Source organism: Agelaius tricolor, unplaced genomic scaffold (assembly GCF_023055355.1).
Source record: "Agelaius tricolor isolate 1412-34295 unplaced genomic scaffold, bAgeTri1.0.p SCAF_15, whole genome shotgun sequence".
NCBI lineage: Eukaryota > Metazoa > Chordata > Aves > Passeriformes > Icteridae > Agelaius > Agelaius tricolor.
This window is the reverse complement of record NW_027269275.1, coordinates 17,110,570-17,134,071: the sequence shown is the minus strand read 5'-3', so window position 1 is coordinate 17,134,071 and position 23,502 is coordinate 17,110,570. Positions and strand designations below refer to the sequence as shown.

At 41.3% G+C, this 23,502-nt stretch overlaps 1 protein-coding gene across 1 annotated transcript in view; it reads left to right on the top strand.

Annotated features, from left to right (window-relative positions):
* The first annotated feature begins 255 nt into the window (after positions 1-255).
* Positions 256-23,502, top strand: part of LOC139596431 (polycystin-1-like protein 2) — a 36,865-nt gene continuing 13,618 nt past the window's right edge. The window contains 27 exon segments of the mRNA XM_071440734.1: positions 256-396; positions 399-803; positions 1,349-1,513; positions 4,063-4,248; positions 5,080-5,190; positions 5,613-5,760; positions 6,318-6,547; positions 7,195-7,599; positions 8,687-8,785; positions 9,501-9,550; positions 10,651-10,756; positions 11,361-11,568; positions 12,183-12,303; positions 12,556-12,697; positions 13,937-14,122; positions 14,292-14,437; positions 14,903-15,097; positions 15,930-16,055; positions 17,310-17,492; positions 18,494-18,618; positions 19,428-19,554; positions 20,446-20,580; positions 21,271-21,496; positions 21,739-21,932; positions 22,334-22,564; positions 22,786-22,887; positions 23,080-23,258. Coding sequence (XP_071296835.1) covers positions 357-396; positions 399-803; positions 1,349-1,513; positions 4,063-4,248; positions 5,080-5,190; positions 5,613-5,760; positions 6,318-6,547; positions 7,195-7,599; positions 8,687-8,785; positions 9,501-9,550; positions 10,651-10,756; positions 11,361-11,568; positions 12,183-12,303; positions 12,556-12,697; positions 13,937-14,122; positions 14,292-14,437; positions 14,903-15,097; positions 15,930-16,055; positions 17,310-17,492; positions 18,494-18,618; positions 19,428-19,554; positions 20,446-20,580; positions 21,271-21,496; positions 21,739-21,932; positions 22,334-22,564; positions 22,786-22,887; positions 23,080-23,258 — 4,571 coding nt within the window. The 5' untranslated portion in view covers positions 256-356.

Here is a 23,502-nt window from a genome sequence, read left to right as displayed (position 1 = left end):
TAGAGAAGCAGTGTGTTTTCCCATCTCATAACTCGTTCTGTTTCTCTTTTTTTTAATTCTCACTATTTTATCTCTTTGCTGTTGTAAAGACCTCCCAGCCTCAATGTTCACACAATGAAGCCTTTGATGTAGGAGCTTTATCTCACTTTTCCACATGTCCAACAGTAGCATATATCAACTTTATCTTCTCTGCTCACAAGGAAAGCAATGATTTCATGTCTTCTCCTCAAACTGATCTAACATGGGATGTGACATTTGTACAATAGAGCTCACAAGGGTCAGTGCAGGGACTCAGCATCAGCACAACACCCCCCAGGCACAATCACAATTATATATTAGAAGTTCTGTTCTGTTCCATGCTCTATTGCTGCTGTTGTGGCAAGCAGCAAAGAGGAAGGAGAATGCTGATGACATGAGAAGGATGACATCTCAAGCTTTTGAAGAAGGCAGCAAAAAGAGTGGTGTCCTGGTAAGCAAGACCAGTGTAATGCACAGCTCTGGGCTGAGAATGTGGCTGGGGGTCCCAGTTCTGATTTCTCTTGCTGTGAGTTTGGCTGTGGAGGAAGCAACTGATGAAGGAATACCTTGTTCAAAGTACCAGCAAGCTTTCAACCATTCATGCTATGAGTTTGTTAGACTTCAGCAAACCTTCACAGGTGCCCAGAGCTGGTGTGAGAGAGGAGGAGGGCATCTTGTCTTTATTCAAAATGAAGAAACTCAAGAGTTCTTGCAAAAACATATTGCTGAGGATCAGGAATGGTGGATAGGTTTGATCTCAAACTCCTTGCTGAATGAAACTGATGGTAAGTGGTTTTAAAATCTCATCTTTAAAATTCTATCAGCTCATGATGCTTTCTTAACATGGTAGAAAATGCAGTAAGTCCCTTTGTAGAAATCTGCTGAAAAGCCTCTTTTGTTGCTGTATCTTCAGGTTTATATTAAGATGTTTAATTGCCTGCTTCACTTCCTTGTTGCATGTTATCACCCTTTCCATTGGCTCTTGTGGTTGTGTGAACACATGGTGAGTGAGAGCAGCTTGCTGAACCCAGTGAAACAAATGTGCTGGGTTAGGTCTCCAGTGGAAGCCAATTCATCCCACTAGGAAGTGCTGCAAGGTCTGATGCAAGGGAAATGGTGAAATCTTGAGGCTGGGAGCACAGCTGGAAGTGGCAGTGTCTCTTTTCATGATTGTATCAGGTTCAATATAAAATGTAATTGAAGATCATTACCCAGACTAAACCATCTCTGCTTCAGCAGGAGCAGGGCTACAATCCTGCTCTGCAGGCTCTGCCTCTAATTGTATTACTGTGGAAAATAAACATTCAGGACACAATTTCTCTGCTTGCAGGGTCAATAACTTGGCTGGACACTTCAAATATCATCTACAGTAACTGGTACAAGGATCAGCCATCTCCCTTCTCATCCATGTGTGGGTACATCCTGAAGAATGCCAAGTATCAGTGGGGTGTGACTGAAAATTGCAGCCAGGAATTTGACTTCATTTGCGAGTTTGGTAAGATGCACAACAGCTGGAACAGTGAAGTGAGTGTGCTGTGATCCTGATGGGGCATAAATTGCCTTGTTGCTTTCAAAATAGCTGGGAAATAACTTCATGAATCTTACTAAATGTGAACAAGCAAAAAGTAATATAACCCCAGCTGGTGCTCTTTTTCCAGTGTGCTGATAAAATCTGATCCAAAGATCTGACCCACAAATCACTGGGAGATGTAGGTGCTCAGCAACCAGACAATAAGGTCCAGGGTTCCAGCAGAGGGTTGATAAAATAGAAACAGATCTGAGAGTGAATATAATGTGTAGCTGTCCACATCTTCAGTGGACATAAGCTGGCTATGTTAAAGCATGGCTACAAGAATAAACTCCCACGGGACCATAATACCTGGGGCTAGGTAGGACCCGTATGGCTGTACCATAAAAACACTTTTTAACGTGTGCCAGAATAATTTCCATTTGTAACTGAAGCAAAAATACAGGCAGGCTTCCAGAGGCACCACTCCTTGCAGCCTGGAGTCAGCAAAAGTGAGAGCAAGTTTTTCTTGTTTCTTCTGAGACCCTTCCACCATGTGAAGTTCAAGGTTTTCCCAGGTTAAGGAAGCAGACAGGAACCTGTACTTCCTGTGCTCAGACAGAAAATCCACAGACATTGTGTCACTCAAATTGTGACTTGGAACAAGCAGTTCTGGAAAGGAATGCTGGCAATATCATCCCTTGAAACATATAGATATGAGGGGAATTTGTGTTCCTCCCACTTTGCACAAGAGTACTTTTAACTGCAGCTACAGCTGTGGTCACAAGCACTGGAAGGACAGTCTGTCTGTGGGCTCAATAATATAAAAAGGTTTCCAATCAAGTATGTAAGTACAGGTTTCCACAAGCCCTAGAACTGCTACTGCCCTGTCCAGCAGTCTGCTACTACTGACATAAATAACAAGTTGTTCTGCAATGAGCAAAGGTAATAAAGTTTTGTTTCCTACCCTGAATTTCTGCTCCACATCCCTTCTCTACTCTCCTCAGCATTCCCAGTTCACCTCCATATCCCCAGCAGGTCCTACCTCTGCAAATACTGTTCACTGCCTCTGGTCCCTCCCCTACAGCTACTCCAGAGCTCCAGCTGTATGTGCTGGTCACTTGAATTCCATGTCCATGGTATTGATGTAGCTCTTTCTCTTCTCCCTAGATATTGCATTTCATGAAATTTTAGGGTGTTGGAGGTTTATATCTATACATCAAATTTAGCTGAAGATGACTAACATTAAAAATGACTGGGGGAGAGGAAACTGGCAGACAGCACAATCCCTTAAGCTTATTTTTCTTGCAAAAACAGACTAAAATTATTTTTCCATTACAGCCACAGTAGACAACTGTCTGTTTGTAAGGAAACTATCATCTGTTACCATAGGATCTGACTGAGATCCCATTAAATTCAAAGAGCAACAATATCCTACACTACATTCATCATTCCACTACCCAGGAAACCAAGACCAGATCAAGGCAATTCTACCATTTGGTGTTCTGTAGGTTAGCAGTTTATTATAGTAAATATATATGTATCAAAGCAGGCTTTTTACCTAGACACAGACTAAGTTTTGTCCATCTTTCCATGTAAAAGTTGCTGAGACAGCAAATACTGTGAGAAACCTGCATGTAGAGAACAACAAAAAAAGGCATGAGATAATGGTCCATACTAGAATTTACCAGCAAGTTATTTTTCAAGCTTATTTAGAGAGCTCTAATCTGCAAACTGATCATGTTGCTACAGTTACAGCCAGGCTTAGCTTTAGCCTTTAAATAACAATAGCACACAATTATTGCAGTGTGCACACACTGGCACTGTTAATCAAGGGACTTGAGGGGAATGATCCAAACAACAACGGGAGGACAATGTATTTAAACCTGGAACAGCTGAAACAAAACCATCCTTTTGCAACACTCCCATATGAGAGCAGTTATTCACATCCTCCTCTTCAGGGTATTAAGTATCCTGATTACTACACGAAACTAAGAATTCTGAAAGATAATTAACTGTCCCAGATTAATCAAAGAATGAGGTGTATGTATTTAGAGCTATGACCTTACCCATCTGAGCAGTCCTGCTGAATGAAGTCAGTCAAATATCACACAGGAACAAAGGAGTCTCTGTAGGAGAAATGGGATCAGCTCCCATACTTAATATGCAAACTATTCTCCAAAGCAATTACCTGGATATTATGCAATCCATACATCTCTTTTGGAAGTAAGGAGCAACTTGAAACCTTCCAGTATTTCAGGTCAAACAAATGCTAAGAGTTTTTCACAAAATACTATCTATTTTTATAATTAAAATATTTTTGCTTATTGAAAATGTCCTCAGTATTTAGAGGCAGTAAAAACATAAATCTATTAATTTTTACTATTTTGTAATTTTCTTACATTTTCTTAATTGTTTAGCTTAAAAGGGAGAAAAAGAAAGAAGGACAAACAAAACAAAATGGACATAGAGTAGAATTGTAGCAAGATTTTTCAGAAATTCAAAAAGGTAATATTTGGGGTTTTTTCTCCTATTAGAATCTGGCCAGAGCATTGCTTGTGATAATTCCAATGCCACTGTACAGTGTGGATCAGGAGAAGTGATTCAAATTGAAGAGAGCTTCTATGGGAGGAAGACCCCTCACTTCTGTGTGTCAGAGACTCCTCTGCAGTTTGACAGAGATGAAGGCTGCAGCTGGCTCAGTGTCAAGGATGAAGTAGCAGGTGGTATCTCACAGCATTGCTTGTCAGAAACACAGAGCATGCACCAAAGTTCCTCGTGCCTCAAACACTTCATCTTTATTCCCAGTAGAGTTAGCAAATGGGAAAGTGGATTATTCCTAAAATTAAGGGATTCACAGAGAACTTCTGATGGGGAGGAGGTTGCTACAGGAGGCTGGATAGAAAGGAGGGGTTTTGTGAGAAGTTTCAGAGAAGGAGAGGAGGAGCTAAAGGAGGGATTTTTGGGAAGAGCAAAGATTCACAGGAGGGGAGGAGCAAATGAAGGGCAAGGGGTGGGCCTGACCAGGGTGTGGCTGGCTCCTCTTAGTGTAGGAAGAAAATATGTGAACTCACTGATTCCTTGACAAATTCAGTGTGATACACAAGGTTTGGCAGAGATGGAAGGCAACACATCCAAACAAACCTAACTCCAAAGCAGGGGGGTGACAAGGCTGCCACCCACGGGGACATGAGGGCAGGAGGGACCTGCTGCTCCCTGCCACCTCTCAGGCACCCACCCTGCTGGAGCCAAGGGCTTGGATGCTAAACAGTGACTGCAGCCGGTCCCCCGGGAGATTCTTAGGGCTTCCAGCCAAAATTAAACAAAACAAAAATTTTTTTTTTCTTTTTTCTAATCGTACCTTTTCAAATTCAATTTTGTTCCAATAAAATGAATTGTTGCTAAGGAATGCCACAAAATAAGCAACACACTAAAGTCAAAGTGATGTGGAAATTTGTCTAGAAATCCATGTTGTTTCTCAATCATCTTTCATCTGAGCTGTTGTGGCAGTAAAGGCAAAAACCACGTGCTGATCTGAAGTGCTCCCTTTGCAGGCCAGTGTCACGGGCTGCAGGCCTGCCAGGTGGCAGCAGATGGCACTTTCTTTGGAGACCCTTGTCCAGCTTTGGGAAGCTATTTGTCTATTCAATACCACTGCAAGGAAGGTAAGAGGGGGGGGATGCCCACACAACAAACCTGTCCTGTTTTGAGCTGTAACACTGAGACCACTGATATTGATCTTAAAAATCACTGTTCCATCCTCAGGGAAGAAACTGGAATAGTGGTGGTCACTGAAAATAGGCACAAAAATATAGATTCCCTGTCCTAACTGAGGGTTCTGGGTAGAATACAAAGCCCAGAAATTCAGACACATAAAACATATTTAAATGAAATTATGTTCCAACAAGAATTTTGATTACTAGTCATGGAAAAGAATCAGCTCCCTGTCACACCACTAATGCACACAAATTAGCAGCAGTACCAGCTGTGGTTTGGAGCATGCTGGCTCTCAATGCCTGAAAATAAATTGAATTTTGTAAGGAAAGTAGACAAACACTGGCACTGAATTGGGAATTCTGCTTTGCAGGTCTGCAGCTGGTTATGAAAGACACATGTTTTGTCTTTGAAAATATCACGGTCACTTTGATCTGGCTGCTCTCACCGTACTCTGGGAACCTTTCCTGTACCATCAGCACTGGAGATGGTCACACCATTGATCCTTACTACCCTCTAACGTAAGATATAGCCTTCATTTCTCTTCAGACAAACAGTACATTTCATTGCTCGCACTTTACTGAATGTGCAAAGTCTCACAAATGAGATGTTAAAAACTAGATAGCTCAATAATAGAACATACCTATGAGAGACTTGGATTCTGCAAAAACCTGTTTAGAAATCAATACAAAATTTTATATTAAGCTGCCAACCACAATCTTTCTTCTATTATAACAAGTGTTTCCTATTTCCAAGACTATTTATTCCAGGTCTTAAGACTCAAAATTACTGAAAACATGTCAGTAATTGCCAAACTACAAGCAAATATTATTTCCTTAAGTTTAAAGAGTGGGTTTTTGATAACAAAATATAACAAGGACATTCTGTAGTTTTTATTTTAATTGCATAGAAATCCTGTCTTTAATAGATTAAACATTTTTCTGATGGATTTAAAAATCAGATTTTGTCTTAGTGGTAGGAATGACATTTAAATTAATGAAATTTGGGGATGTGTTATCATGTAAGGTGAAAGACTTCCCAGGATGATCTTTCACAACAAGTTCTCTTTCTATTCTAGACTGGTCAGCGACCTCACATACAGGTACTCGTCTCCTGGGGAGTTTAGTGTTTTTGTGGAGTGCACCAGCAGTGAGTGGCACGTGATGGCCCAGAGGCAGGTGACAGTTCAGGAGCAGGAGGACCAGCTCAGCATTACCGGGTGCTACAGCCAGTACGGGGCAGGGAACAGCTCCTGCTGCCGGACGCTCTATGGGGAGCTGCTCTGGATCCAGGTTCAGCTCACTGGAGGTGAGGATCATTGCTCTGCATGATTTAAAGGGAAGGATTATTATTGCTATCCATCAGATAGAAGCAGGATTGTCATGATGCAAAATAATAATTCTTTTTAGTCAATGCTTTCCCACTAATTATATTCCTGTATTCTCTCAGTTCCCTTGGAGGGGTCCTTTCTCAGAAATATTTCACCCCCTAAAGCATAAGTATGAACCCTTTTTTCCTATTGACAAAGCTGACATGTTATGTACAAGCATAACTTTAGTCACAAAAATCTATGTGATGCCAGTCAGAATATTTCTATATTTGAAGTCAGAAATTTATGGAAATGCTCCTCTGATTAGTGTAATAGGATTCCACTCTGAGCTGGACACATTTGCTGGTGTACATTTCTTTCTCACTTCAAGTTCCTGGAAGCCACATATGTGCTGAAAAAAATTAAAAATGAGTAGTGTATGTTTGAATTCTCTTCTCAAAACATTCCCAGCAGAAAACACGCAATAGACTTGCATTAAGTCACCTTAAGTAACTTTATTAAAAATGACTGCATTGCTGCAGTGTTCTTGTGACTCCTGTATAAACACTGGAATGCTGCACAAAGCAGCTGGGACTTGTTGGCCTGTTGCACAAGCTGTGAGAAATTTTCATCTGTGTTTTTGCAGGCAATGGAGTAACCTACAGTGTGCTAGCAGATAACATGACACTGAGTGAATCCAGTGCAAAGGAAGGTCTTGTCCCCCATAACCTGACACTCAGCAGGGCCTCTCAAGAGCTGATAGGCCCAGGGATGCACCAGCTGGAAATCCGAGCATCCAGGAGCACGATGGCATCGCAGATCTCTGCGACTATTGCTGTTCATTTAATTGAGCCAGTATCTGGAATTCAGGCTGCAGTGGCTTCCCACACTCTGCAGCTGGGGCAGGATTTGGAGGTGAATGTCTCTGTGTCCCATGGTGCCCCAGAGGAGCTGGTGTTTGAGGTGATTGGATCCAACCAAAGCCAGTGGCACAAAGCAGACGGCCCTCGTGGGGAGCCGCGGGCGTACGGCGTTCCCGTGCCCTGGGAAGGTACAGCAGCAGCAGCACCTCCTGTGCTTCCAGGACATCACACATCAGCACAGGTCACATAAACAGGCACAGCATCCTGGCCTAGGGGACAGAAATGCACAGCTGAATTTGTCAGCTTTTCTGACTGCCCAAAGTCTGCAGAGCAGGATGAACAGCACAGTCCTATGTAAGTGAGCTAAAAAATGGAGCAGACAAATGGCTCTGCTCTGCAGAGTCAGAGCAAGGCTTCACCTGATTCTTGCAATGGAAGACACACAGTAAAGAGACATAGGGTTTATTTTTTCATGGCTCCATCTGATTGAAGTACAAATGAGGACATTTGCTTGAATAGCAAAGTGTTTTCCTCCTATTTGTTCATTATGTTTCAAGTTTAGACTGCTCTGCATTTTACACTGAAGTAATTCATAATCTGAGGAGTTCTCAGTAGAGATGACAAAGAAAAGGGGAGTTTTTCTGCACGTCCATTTCCAACACATAACTTTTGTTGGAGTTAATTATGAATAAACATTTTAGTAATATTATCCTTCCATTATTACATAGTCAAAGCCTTTAAAATGTGGAATTAGGCAGATTGTGCCTAAGAGTTAATTAACAGTGGCAGAAGATAAAAAAGTTTCCACCTCTAATGAGCTATTCCAGCCCCATGCCAAAGTGGGAACAGTAGAAGCTAATTATGATTTCATTTCATATTTTTAAATTATTCAATATGAAAGTTTTATTTGTTCTCCCTGTACCCATTTGAACATCCCTTCCCCATAGGCAGAAATTTTCAAACAAGATAACTGCTGTCTCAAGATGCTTAAACTCATTTGGCCTCCAGTGTTTGTACACCTATACTTTCCTGTGTGGTATCATAGTCAGCTGACAAAGAATTGCATGACAAGGGCTAGGAAAAGGGCAGCTGAGTTATTCAGACATTGAGATAAAGGGGAAAAACATACAGGAAAAGCCTTTCAGCAGTGGACACCCATCAGAAACCCCCTTGAAAACTCTTAACAGAAAAGAAGGGGGTTTCCTTTACAAATTTACCTCAAACCTGTTGGACTGGGCCCACTGCTACTCTTAACTGGCCCTTTTGCTTCTCTAGGTACTTATCTAGTGAAAGTGGTGGCCATGAATGACTTCTCAAACATAAGTCTGGATCTTGGATTCATCACTGTGTTGGCAAACAGCTCCCATAAAAAAGGTAATTACATTAATCTGACAGTGCTGGTTTTCACCATGGAAGTGTCTTTTGGCAATCAGAGCATTTCATGGAGTGTTTATGGTTTGCATGTAGTAATTGCTTTCCTTCCAGCAACAGTGCTGAAAACTTTTGTGGAGGCTTCTTCCTGATGAAGGCAGATTCCCTGACTTTGATGTAGTCATAAATTAGCATCACTCTGTATATGTAACACATTGCACATTTGCTGTTTGTCCTAGAAATAATGAGTGAAGTTTATGGCTTGGGACATAGCTTTGAAACCAGAAAATATTTGCATCACAGCAGTCTCATAAATTGCTGTCACTAATGGCTTCTAGATGGCTCATCCTTACATTTACAAGAGCAGATTATACCAGCAATAAAATAACCTTAGCACTAATTGTATTGAAAGTTTTCCAGTGCTTTCCACCAATTTTCCTTTGTACATCAGTGAAACTCCATCACCTTCTGTGGATATATTTTGATTTATACCATTATGTTTGAAGAATCAGGATCCTCCCTTTGTAGTCTGAGTTTGTTGTTACCATTTTACCCATTTGACTGTGCTGTTTGTCACAGCTCTGGAGTCTGATTCTTACAGCCCCATCTTTCACTCTGTCACAAGTCAAATCCTGGGGATTTAAGTCATATTCACTGAGGATGTCTGAAAGTTTTACAGGTAGCACTAAAATATTCTGTTCTTTTTTGCATTAAACAGATTCTGATAAGGAAGAAGGCAGCTACAAAACAAATACCCCAAAGAAAAATGTAAGTATTATTTAAGGACTTTTCTTTAAAATTGCTTAGAGACTTTTCTTACCAGTGAAAGTATAAGACAGGGAAAAGAAGTATTTGCAGCACAGTAAATTATGGACTAGATGTTCTGTTCTCCATATGGCTTAACACATAATCTATACCACAAGTCTTGGAGACAAATGTGTTTACAGGCATTCCATCTACAATGCATAAAAAAGATTAAAGAAAATGAACTTTTCACAACAATTCAGTTTTGGAAGTTAAAATGTGTTTAGATGAATTTTTAATTCAACTACTTGACTAATGTAAACCTCTCTCTGGAAAGTGATCCTTCAAGTAGAGTTTAATATATTTTATATCGTTCCCAAGTGTTTTCTGCTTTTGTATTGGAGTGTTTAAATTATTTTGCAATGAAAAATCTCCCAGTTTTTGGCAAACTAAGAAGTTAATGACACACCAATTGCTAGCAGCTGTCCAAATTTAAATAATGAAAATGCCAGATAGAATATTTTATCATGTTAAAAGTCTAGTTTTCAACTGTAACACTAGCAGATAGACCTCAGACATCTGCTATGGGAGATACACTCCTTCACAAGAAGCCATCATGCTTTACAGATTGCCTGTAAAAATATATTGCATCAGAGGACTATAAATCTAATCCACACCCAAGTTTATCACAGTTTGGTACACAGAAAGACAAACTCACCTACCCCTTCTCCTCCTTGTTTACAGCTGCAATGTATCCAATTAAGATAAAAAAGGAATGCACCAGAAGACAAGTGGTTGTTCAAGGGTTAGAAGTCTTGGTCCAGATGTGAAGGTTTAATAGGAATTAATTTCCTAAGTACCTAGTTTTGAAAATGGGAGCTGCACTCCTAAACCAATTCTGCAATTGGGAAAATTTTGCCACACAATTTTTCTGTGCCATCTTCTTCCATTCCCATTGCTTCTACTGCCACACTACCTCTGCTAAGAGAAAGATCATATAGACTACAGATCTGCATCCAGTGATTTGGGGTCTAAATTTCAGACCTTTTTCATTATAAAGAAGCAACATATGTGTGTGTTTATTCATATTTGTGTTCTAACTGATACATTTACTTCTTATTTAGGATCACAAAATATATATTAAACCAAGTCGCCATGTGGATCCTTTCACAACTGTTACACTTGGCTGGCCAGACAACAACAATAATTTCAGTTTTCTCTGGACCTGTGGTTTGTGCATTTCCTGAACTTTTTTCACCAACTTGTACTTGATGAGTAACAAACTCACTGTTGTGTCAGATCCAGTGTTGAAAATCTGACTTAAGGATGCTTCATTTTCTGACTTTAAAGTTTGTCACTCACTGTACATGAAAAATGTCCTTCTACCCAACCCTAGTTTTGGGACCAAACTAATTATGTATATATTTTGGCGTAGTACTCCCAAAGGTTTTGTCTTCTCCCAAAGGTTTCAGTTTTTCAGTTTTTCAAGATCTACCTGTCCTAAGCTTCTTTCTCATAGCCAAGGACTAATCCCAAGTGACTTACACAGGCACTTGCAAAGTACATGTGTCTCAATAAAACAGCAATAATTAACATTAAACATGATGCAAACACATTTCTGGCTGGAAAAAGGATTGGGATTCAGGCCATCTGTGTTCTATCCCCATAATTATCCCTGACCTCATCCATGACTTTGGAAAAGCCTGAATCTGAATCCAAATTACCAACTCTTTAAATTGTGTTCAAGAAACTTGTCTCTAAAGCTCTTTGAAACTTATGGCAGGAAAGTCCTTTATAAGCTGCTGTTCTAACTATAAAGGAAATGTTTCTGCAGGAGCTTGCTGGCCTGCCTGGAATGAATGTGTGAAGCAACAGATAATCCTAATCAACCAAAGTGAGGTGCAAATCCCACCTTCCTGCCTTCCTCCTCCAAAATCAGCAGTGACTGTCAAGATTACCATCCAAAACCATGGCAGTGAAGAGAGGCAGGATGAGCAATGTCTCTATGTGACTGCAAAACAAGAACTGCAACTGGAAATCAGGTCTGGTTTTAAACCTTGGTATTCACAGGTTAATATTATTACTGCACAAGCATAGTGCAAGGCCACAGTTTCCAATAATAATGATAATAAAGTAGTATTGTACTTTTAGAATCATAGAGAACTAGAATCACAGAGCACTAGAATCACAGAATGCTTTGGGTTGGAAGGGACTTTAAAGATCATCTTGTTCCACCCCTCAGTCATGGGCAGAACACCTTCCCCTAGATCGAGTTCCTCAGAGCTCCATCCAGCCTGGCCTTAAATACTTCTGGGGATGGATCATCCACAGCTTCTCTGGGCAACCTGTGCCAGGGCCTCAACACCCTCACAGTAAAGAAAACTTATTGTTCTAAATCCATTTGCATCTTACCATGGTAAAAATTACTGACCAAATAAGTCTTGCTGCATTTTTCAGTCCATGTTTTTGAACACAAACCTTTTACCAACTGAAACACATTCTTCTGAAAACCACTTAGAGTTTTTGACCCCACTGCAGTGTTGGAGATTTCAATGTCAACCTCACTGAAGCAACAGGAATAAATGCCATAAGATATGTGTGAAATTTCTCCTAGACATCTCATACTATGTGTAACTCCCACCTTACTTCCTTACAGGTGTGAGGCAAACTGCAAGCCAGTGAATGTTAGTGATGAAGTTGTTTTGAGTGTCTCTGGACAGGACGACTCCCAGGCCATATATTATAACTGGTATTTAGAAAACACATTCCAAAACAAGGTGAGAGCACCAGATTTGTCAGAAATACTGCATACACAAAAATAAATATCCACAAAGCCATATGGCCTCAGTGGGATATTTTGTCAAATGAATTCTCAGAAAATACTGGTGAAGATGGAGGCAATGGGTGCCTGGATTGGGAGGGGTTACAATGAAGGGCACCAAACTGCCGCCCTGCTCCTGATAAATCACAAGAGAAAGAACAGCAAAAAGCCTCTACTGCCATGTGTTCTCTTCTGTCTGATTTTCCAGTCTTCAACACTCCCTCTAGCCTGTGGCCTGATTGGTTTCCAGCAGAACTCTTTGAATTTGCTTCAAAGCAACTCATCCACGTTGAGAATGACCAGCTCCTTCTTGCAGACACAGGGAGAAGCTTTTCAGATTAAAGTAACAGGTAGGGGCTAAGAGGGTTTTTAGGGTTTACAGATTCCTTTGAGATAATCTCTGCTGACATGACATCATATTGATGTCACACACGCATAGCCTCACTGACAAATATGAAGGTAAATTAGTCCACAAGTTGAAGGTGTTACTTTATATGCAAGTTCTTTAAAATAATGAGGAGATAAGTTTGTTCTGGGGTGTTGCACAGCAGGAGAAATTCAGTTATCCAAGCTGTTAATAACTTGTTAAGGCTCACCTGAAACAAAGTTATGCTAAATGCTTGATCAAATAGTAGCACTTTGCTTTATAATCAGACATTAACATACTGGAAATAGTTCTTTTGTGTTATGGTTGATTCAGTAGCAAGATTTCATTGCTCGTTAGCCCAGCCTGCCGTGTGTGTGCCCGACAGGCAGCCCGGTTGCTCGGTGGGCTCGATGCAGACCCGGTTACTCAGTGGGCTCGATGCAGACCCGGTTGCTCTGCACGATGCAGACCCGGTCGCTGGGTGGGCTCGATGCAGACCCGGTTGTTCGGTGGGCTCGATGCAGACCCGGTCGCTGGGTGGGCTCGATGCAGACCCGGTTGTTCGGTGGGCTCGATGCAGACCCGGTTACTCGGTGGGCTCGATGCAGACCCGGTTGTTCTGTGGGTTCGATGCAGACCCGGTCGCTGGGTGGGCTCGATGCAGACCCGGTTGTTCGGTGGGCTCGATGCAGACCCGGTTGTTCGGTGGGCTCGATGCAGACCCGGTCGCTGGGTGGGCTCGATGCAGACCCGGTTACTCGGTGGGCTCGATGCAGACCCGGTTACTCGGTGGGCTCGATGCAGACCCGGTTACTCAGTGGGCTTGATGCAGACCCGGTTGCTGGGCGGGCTCGATGCAGACCCGGTTGTTCGGTGGGCTCGATGCAGACCCCATTGCTGGGTGGGCTCGATGCAGACCCGGTTGTTCGGTGGGCTCGATGCAGACCCGGTTGTTCGGTGGGCTCGATGCAGACCCGGTCGCTGGGTGGGCTCGATGCAGACCCGGTTACTCGGTGGGCTCGATGCAGACCCGGTTACTCAGTGGGCTTGATGCAGACCCGGTTGCTGGGCGGGCTCGATGCAGACCCGGTTGTTCGGTGGGCTCGATGCAGACCCCATTGCTGGGTGGGCTCGATGCAGACCCGGTTGCTGGGCGGGCTCGATGCTGCCCCAGGCTCTGCTGGGCTCGCTCCTGCCTCACTCCTGCTCCTTCCTCTCGCAGCCAGGACTGAGCGAGGCTACGGGGAGCGCTGGTTCCTGCTGAGCACCGTGCCCCCGCCCGCAGCCCCCGGCTGTGCCCTGAGTCCCGAGCGCGGCTCGGTGCTCACCGCCTTCAGAGTCTCCTGCAGCGCTCCCGGCTCGGCCGCTCCTGGCAGGCAGCTCACCTATTGCTTCTATGTGACACCAGGTGAGTCCCCAGGCCAAGTGTTTGGCTTCTCCTGACAAGAGCAGAGGCACAAGCCGCCCTGCTCTGCAGGGACCTGCTCACGAGTGAACATGCCCTGGGTCCCCTGCTCTCAGAGAGCAGGAGGTGGCTCTGTGCTGTCTGCTCCCTGACCCCTTCTTTCCTGTCTCAGATTCTCTCCTGGATTGCAGCCCAGATCCTGAACTCTTCCCAGTTTATCTTCCACTTGGAGAAGAGGAAAATGATTTTATTTTACATGTGAAAATTATTGTTAGCAACAACTTCGGTGATACAGTTCAAACAAATGCTTCAGTGAAGGTACACAATAGAATTAATTAGTTTCAACAACTCTCAAGTGGATAACTAACCCATAATTGACTTTTGGAGCTTCCTCCTCTTTTAGATGTACTGCTTCCTTCTGAATGTGCCATAATCACCATTTTTCTACCTAACAGAGACGATTCTCTGTGTGCTCAAGGTCAAAAGATCTTCCACTGCCCTTTTTTCTAGAACAAAAGTCTAAAAGAATTGTTTGGATATTGATTAAGCAGTGTAAGCCTATTTACTGAGTATCTGTGTAGGCCCAAAAGCCTCTTGCTTCTTCCCCAGTGCCACAGTAAGGAGATCCTTATCAAGCCATTAAAAATAAAACATTGAAAATGGGGAACATGAAGTTTTATGTCCCACTCTATCTAGGCTGTGATTAAGATGATCATGGAAGCTGTCCAAAGAAAATTACAACAGCCTTGGCAATGTTGAGAGCATATCTGATTCCTTCCCCAGGTTGGACCTGCAGATATGATGGATGGGAACCTGACCCTGCAGGCTGTGGTATCTGAGAAGGCAAACACCATCCTAAAAGATGGGAACAGCAGCATGAGTCTCTTCCAGCTGTACAAGTCAGTGGCATCTGTCCTTAATCAGCAGATCCAAGAGGAAAGCTTTAACATGTCTTTACAGACAGACACACGAAAAGAGGTCAGCAAAACACTTTCTTGCAGTAAAATGTCATATAATGGACTCTTCATATTCTTTGACAGCTCTTAAGTAATAAAAAGCTCACATATCACCACTTGAAATCAATGAAGGTTTCAAGTTCCAGCATCTGTCTCAGTGTTTGGCACAGGTCTCAGCTAGTTTTCACTATTTGTCTACATAAATTATTTGTTTTATCATTCATCAGTAAAACAGTTAATTCTCAATTGTTATTTCATTAATTTAAACTAATTAATCTAAACCTAATTTTCCCAAGCAATTTAAATATCAAATATCAATAAAATGGCATATCTAGAGGGATAAATATCCTATCTAATTTCCCCCAAAAGCACTAGATGGCAGGTAATTTTCTTTAGTCCATTTTAGCCACCAGTTGATGTTTCAGTCACAAGCTGATATTTGTACAGTGCTTTGAGTGCCTCAGATGAAGAGATCTAGAGAATGTATCCTTCAATTAAGATCCATTATTTAAATAACATCAATCACACATGGCTCTGCTTTCTCTGGAAGTGGCATTTACACAGTAATTCACATACATTAGTACAAATTCTCACAAGTAACTCTCCTTGCTCTTAATGGATGTTAAGTGTATGAATTCTCTGTGCTGGGAGGTAACATAAAACTCATGATTATATAATTACTAGGGCAAGTGGCATCTTGTCAGTAGAGCTAATATGAGCTCAAATGATCCTTGTTGTGGAGTCTTACTCTACTGCATAACTTACAGCAAGCCTGGCTGTCAATACACAGCACTATTTTCACAGTCCTAATTAGCATCTTGTTCCTTTGCCTAATTATCCCTTTTCATCCCAAGCTCCGAGGGCTGATGCTGACAACTCTCTCTGTTGTTAACATAACATCAATGCAGACTGCTCTGAAGATGTCAGAGGTATTGAAAGAAATCACTTACAGGAGTGAAGAGCTGTCTGTCTCAGCACAGGTAAGAAGCAATTCATCTTAAATTTCCTCACACTAATAGTAGTGACTCTAATTATCCCACTGACCTTGGAAGAGTTTCAGTGCCTTATAATTATCTGTTCTTACCCATTTTTTCAACTGTACCAGTATGTGTATTTTGACCAGCAGTATTTTGACTCTGTTTAGAGTAAGTAAATTCAAGTCTCAGATATTGTCTCAGCAATCTCTACAATCCAGGCTATGACCATTACATTCATCATACATTTTTGAGACAGAATCCTTAACTTTTAGTCAGAAACATGTCAGGGTGCATGTTTTCTCCTGTAAAGCACTTTTAGAACCCTGAAGAAGAACTGCCCCAAGAGGGTTTTTCTAGAATTACCCACATTCATTCATCCCTGATCCTGGCACTGCACAAAATGCAGATAGGCAATGGTCAAGGAACATGTCAGCACCCAGGGGAGCTGGGCACTAATTGCAGGTTGGTCTCACAATAGTATCTCTTGAGTCTTGTCTGGAAACAAGGCATTATTAGTAGCTGATGCTATTTATGGTTATGGGGTGAGGATATGGCAGGACAGAACAAACTGTCACTGGGGGAAGTTTCCCAAATATGCAGGCAATAAGAACAGCTGCCCTGATTTCTGATGTATTATAGAGTTGGAGCGTGACAATGGCTTGGAGCATTTCAGCAGGATGTGGTTAACTTTGGCAAGACAAGAACACAGCTCAGATCCAGCTCTTACCCAACAGAAAGGCTGCTCAGCATTCACAGGCTGTGGGGATGGATGCAAGCCTGCAGTGAATTTGCTTGTCTCCTTCACTATCCTGGGCTAAAATCTGGCTAATGCTTTCCTAGTCCCAAAGCTGCATCCAGGCACAAAATAAAAATTGCAAAAATCATTCTCCTTTGGCACTAAGATAGAAACTTATAACCTAATTTACTACTTTACTGTACATCTAAAATCTATCTTTGCCCAGGGTTTGACAGACAAGCTTCTTTCAGATTTATTCATCTTTTTATGGATTATATCTGTAGAAGCAGGCTGCATTTTTCATGCCTGTATTCCACTGTGGTGTACCATCTAAAGATGATATAATTATCATCTTTTTTAGCATTTGAAGTATTACACAAATAATTATAGTAAAAATGGCATTACCCACTAATAGTCCCAAAAGATTACTGATGTTGCAATATTCAGTAAATGACACAAGTGTCACTTCTGCCATTTGTAGTGCCAGCACATATAAACTGCTCCCTGTGTTTCTTCTGCAGGTGGAAGCCAGCAACACTCTGAAACATGTCAGTGCCTCCTTGCTCACTGTAAACACAGAGCACAGCAGAGATGGTCAGGAGTTAAAGGAAGCAGCCAACTATTTGTTTAATGCAGTGAGCAGTGTTCTTAAAGCTTCTGTAGAAATCAGAGCTGGGAACACTTCAGTGCCAAAGGCAAAGCAGGTAATTTAGATTTGGTCCAGTTTGTACTGTACCATGTGTGAATATTTGTTTGCTTTGGGAGGTTTTTAAAATCTCTGCTGTCTCTTGTATTTTTAAATTGCCACTGGGAAAGGTTCATTGTGACACCATGACAGAATTGAATATCAGAGGAAACTTCTCCCCAGTTGGACAAGTTAGATTGGATATCTGTTAATGAAAATGATAGAGGCCTCTTAAGACTTGTTACATTGAAAGCTGAACAGGACAGGGAACACAGCATCAGCTCTGACCCCTCATCGATGACAAGCATGTGGCGATTTTTTTCAGATTTTTTTCTATCCTGTCCTTTTGCCCCATAATTCAAGGAAGCCACAGGTATTAAACATTCATGACTGCCACCACTACTTCACAACTTGAAGGAGCTCTGGTTGCTGCTGACACTTTTTCAGAAAGCTCTGATTATCTGTTCAGAAAGACACAACTTATCTGTTTTGTCCTGCCCTTTCCTGTCTATATGTGAATTGTCACAGCTAACTCTGTGAGTGTCCTGGGCTTGAACATATTTTAATTTCATCACTGCAAGGAAGTAGGGATGAAATAAATCTGAGAGAAAAGATTATCAACTGGACAAGTTTTCCAACAATAACCCACTAATAATACACAACTGACATGTAATGAGGTCTTGCTTTTCCAAGTAACAAAACACTAACATGTGCAGCTAAGGGCATTAATACACAAAAGTACATGAATGTATTGATAGATGTCATGCTTGTAATTTCAATATATACAAGTTATAAATATAACAATATAGAAGTAAAAATCTGTAAGGCATTTATTTGCCACAATGAGAATTACAGAAACTAAATTACAATAGAATAACTTTCTCTGAGATTAGGAAGCTTATCACCAAGTTTGTCAGCTTAGTAAGACACCAAAATTAAATGGAAGCAATGACAAATAATGTGCAGCTTGATAATCCTGAGTACCTTTGTTGTAAGTTTCCTCCTCCAATTCTTTTCCAGAGTTCAGTGTCACACCAGCTCCTGAGTACAGTTGAAAATCTCCAGAGTGCCCTTCTGTTTGGGAAGGCACCAGGTGATGAGCCCACAGTGCTCACCTCTCCCTCTGCCACAATGTATATGCACAGGTAAAAGCTGCAGTGTCCCCCACCGAAGCTTCTGAGAGCTACAAATGTCAATTCCATTGTGCTTAAACACAGTCTTTGAAAGTAACTAAATACTGTAGCATAATGACAATTTTGAGAGTGCATCAAGTCTGTTGTTAGTGACTGATAGTAAGAACAGTTTGGACTCCAGAAGCATCACCTTGGAAATTCCCATGCTGTGTGTTCTTTAACCAGCAGAGAATTTGCTACAATTTCCTGAATGAGGCAGTAGTCACTTACTTTTGAAATTATGTCAAAAACTAATGTCATACCAGCTAAGGGTTTCTTTTCTTTTCCAAGTTGCCAATAATGACATGTTATATGGAACTGTAAGCAGCTTGGCAGAAGCAAATAAAATCCTGAGGAGCCTGATGAGCATTTTCCATTCCCTATAATCATCCCTAAATTGTTCCCTGAGAGCCTGGTTTTCATCCACATCAAACTGTGCATTCAAATCAAGAGCATGTTCACACAGAAACCAAGGCTTTCAAATAAGTACACCTTGGTAAAACTTCCTCTCCAGATGTGCCAATTCCACCCCTTTTTTGATGATTCTATGGTAGTATTACATGGAGTACTGCATCAGGGACAGATTCATGTACAAAGCATTTACTGGCAGACTTCGAAATAGTTTTGCAAATAAATTATATTCTTGAAGAGAGAAAGATTCCTCTGTAGATATTAAGTCCATGCTATTGATGTTTGGGGTTTTTATCTGGTGGCTATTTTTCCTTTTATTATTTTCTTTCTCTTTTATTCTGCTTTGCTTATGCCCAACCCTAACTGGACAGATTACAAACAGAAAGCATGGATAGCACATCCATTAACATCTCCAATTCCAGCTCTGCCAGCTTTACTCTCCCACCTGCTTCTTCTCTCAATATTTCAGGAGTTGATGGTGAAACAGTGGACATAAGGGCAAGTAAACAGCTTTTTTCTAACTGTATTTGATATCCAGCTTACATTCCTCATCTAATGGTTTTAGAATTGTTTATCCTTTCACGATGAACACACGAGCACGTGTCATTCCTCCTGTCATGCCAATAAAGTTATTTGAAATTATTGGTCAAAGAAGCCTTCATTTATCTTAGTTGCATGAGGGTGGTTCAGCAAAAACAACTGAATTCTTAAATTCCCCATCCCATCAGCCCCTTACATACACTTTGATTCACACGTTCATGGCAGGAGCAGGCAGTGGAATCAATCAATACCTCCACATCTGTTTGCTGTTTGTTTACATCTTATGCTCTGAGGGGGATGGAACAGCTCAGAGTCCATATCACGTTCAAACTAACCCACAGCAGCCTTCTTTCATCCCAGCAGGAAACAGCTGAGTGTGGGGACTCAGATCCTGCAGGAGACAAATGTGCTGATGGTAGCACATCCCCCATCTGAATTAGGACATGGTGGTTTTTTCTCTCAGAACAATAGATTCCATATCATTGTCATATTTTCATAATAAATTTTCTGAAGATCTCTCTGGTTGGTTTGACCCTCTCAGGAGACCCCTAAAATCCCTGCAAACATTTTTTTTTCATTACACCTCTTCCAACTCTACCGGAAAGGTGTCACGCTGTATGAAAACAATAAAGATTGTTGTACACATTCCAGAATAAAAATCATTTTCAAGGTTTATAGACCCACCTTAGAGATAAGGTAGAGTCTTAATAAAATCTGTATGCAGACTTCTTGTAAGTTTACTTCTATTTGGGTCTGAGCTCATTCTTTAACTATTCAGCAATTCAGGGTGTGAATAAAATGAAATATTGACAATAGCTCAGTTGTCTGATTGTTAATGTCTCCTAACAGATGGTGAGCTTTGCCATGAATCCCTTTTTCTCCAGTGACAGCAGTTTTGACATCAGTGGAACGGTGGGAGGTCTAAGTCTAACTGGTCTGGATGGTTTGATCATACCAGTCAGCAACCTCAAAGAGAACATTGAGGTAAATCCACTATTTCCTAACTTTCACCCTCCTTTCTCATTTTTTTCTTCTCTCCATTAACAAACTGTCATTTGTGTTATCATTTGTGAGGTGAACACAAATGCTGGTAGTGTTCATTACATTAGATGATGTAATGAACACCACCAGCATTTAATGAACACTACCAGCATTTATTGGGGTGAAAAAAAACCCCAAGTATTTCTGACTTTTCTCGAAAATGAGGCATTTTATTCTTCCTTTAAATGAATGTAAGAATGCTAATGGTTGTGGAAATAGATTCCAGATTACAGTCATCCCAAAGCAGAATGTGAAATCTGATTTCACCAACCAGCTACTGTATTTATTGAACTACTCTTTGGCTTCCTAGCCCATGTATAAACTGACACGTAAATCATTCATACATGCACTTTATGCAGCCAATGTTTCAGTCATAATCACAGTTCTCAGTTCAGAAATGCACTAACCCTAACCCTAACCCTAACTCTAGGCTTTGTGATGAGTCTACACAGATTTCAAATTAATTTTTCAGAGATTGGTTGACATTAAAAAGAAAATTACTTTGAAAGTGGTATTTTTTTCTGGCCATGATTTCCTGATGTTATGAAAAAAGATAATCTAGCATGTGGGCTGCATGCTAAGAAGAAAAATGCTTTTCTGTTTTTAAACCTATGTCTTTTTGTTTAAAAACAGATCATGTTACCAAGGCTTTCAGCAACTCAGGAAGATAAGATTCTGCTGAATCTGGGCAGTTATAGCACTTTTCAAGTAAATGTTACCTCAGAAGGCATGTCTGTAGTGATCCACCTGGAATCTGAACACGACATTCCACTAATACTTTACTTGGGCTATGGTTATCACCCAAATGAAACCAACTATGATATGAAAAATCATTTGTTCTATAAGAAAACCTCTGGAGGTAAGAGAACTCATGAACTTGCAGAATGAGCCTTGACCATGAGTTCAGGTGTCTAGCTCATTCTTCAAATTTCCAATCTCTTGAATAAAGTGTTCATTAACAGGAGCAAAGATTGGGATGATTTGATCAATGAGTTGCTAAGATTGATTTCACACCTGTTTCTTTGCTTCATTTATTACATGCATGCTTCTGAATTAGCCTTTCTATATATATACGTTGAAACTAAAATATTTATGTTCAAGGTGAGATGAACAGCTGGGTTCTCAGCCCAGAAGAACTCATTTTTGGAGAGGGAACCTACTATTTCATGCTTTTACAAGATATGGGAATGGATTCAACAGTCTACAGTGAGCTAACCATAAATGCCACTTGCTTTGCATCCCGCTGTGTGTTTTGGGACGAGCACCAGGGAGGCTGGAACAGCTATGGATGTCATGTAAGTAGAGCAAAACAAAACACTGTGTCTGCTACACACTTCAAAGCCAGCCCTCATAACCACCATCTGTAGTAACTGACACCATGAAATAAGATCATTCTGAGATGATTTAATAAACTCAAGAAGTTTAGTCATGTTGAACTAACCTTTAAACATTCCCATTTCCTGGGATGAACTTCTATAGAAGAAATGGAACCATTCTGACCAGGTCATAATGTATTGTAATGCCCATTACTGGTTAGGTGTTAGAATGAACATTCTTTATTGGAATTTGAACAATTTGGTGTGCAGCAGCTCTCTACACTAACTTACCAATCTCAGCACTGTCTTTTCATTTGCTTGGTAAGTCATTTAAAACTTTGAAGCCAGATGTTTTATCAGAAATCTTTTCTGGGTTTCAGGTAGGACCAAAAACAAACCCTAGCAGCACACAGTGCCTCTGCAACCATCTGACCTTCTTTGGGAGCTCCTTCTTTGTCATACCCAATGCCATAGATGTCAGCAAAACAGCACAGCTGTTTGGTACATTCGTGGACAATCCTGTGGTGGTGACAACTGTAGGATGCATCTTTCTGATATATGTGCTTGTAGTTATTTGGGCTCGAAGGAAAGACATCCAGGATGATGCCAAAGTAAGTCTCCAGCTAATAAAGTCCATGTATTCAGGCCAATTCCCACCATGCCTAGCCTGTTTTAATAGGAAGTCTGTAACCAATCCTACTCCTTTCCCTGTAACTCTCTGTTTACTGGTTTGTAATCATTGTTCACAAGATCACGAATTCCTACTCACAGCTTTCAGGAATCTGTACTCACAGGAGAGCTAACACACTGCCCATGTTGTGTGGCTCTGCAGGTGAAAATCACAGTCCTGGAAGACAATGACCCCTTTGCTCAGTACCGTTACCTTGTGACAGTTTTCACAGGACACCGCCGGGGTGCAGCCACAACCTCCAAGGTATCAGTGCACTGTGTGGGAGGAGTTTATTTGCTTTGAGAACTGCATGAATAATAGAGCACCTGAGGCTATTGAACAGGAGAACTCAAATGCACTGTGTGAGCCAGAAAGCCCTTAGGTTTGATGAAAGAAGAAATAATCACATTTAGGATGGAGATATGCAAATCTTCATTTTGCCTTTTTATTTTCCAGGTGACTCTCACCCTCTATGGACTGGATGGAGAGAGTGAGCCCCATCATCTAAATGATCCTGATTCACCAGTCTTTGAACGTGGAGGAGTGGATGTTTTCCTCCTCTGTACCTTCTTTCCTCTTGGGGAACTGCAGAGTATTAGATTGTGGCATGATAATTCAGGGGACAGTCCGTCCTGGTAAGTGGAGATCTGGAGATGCTGGGAGGTAAAAACCCACTAAAAACTTTTTATAATGTCAACAGCTTTCCCTTTCTAACACTTGAAAATTTTCCTTTCTGCAGTTCTAGAAAGAAGCATTAGATTCTAGTTTTTGCAGCTAAATAGACCAAATCACTGCCTAAAGTGCAGGACCAGGAGTGTTTCCCATATCCCATGTCCAGTACAGGATGGGATATGTCCTGTGCCTTACAGTTTAGCCACC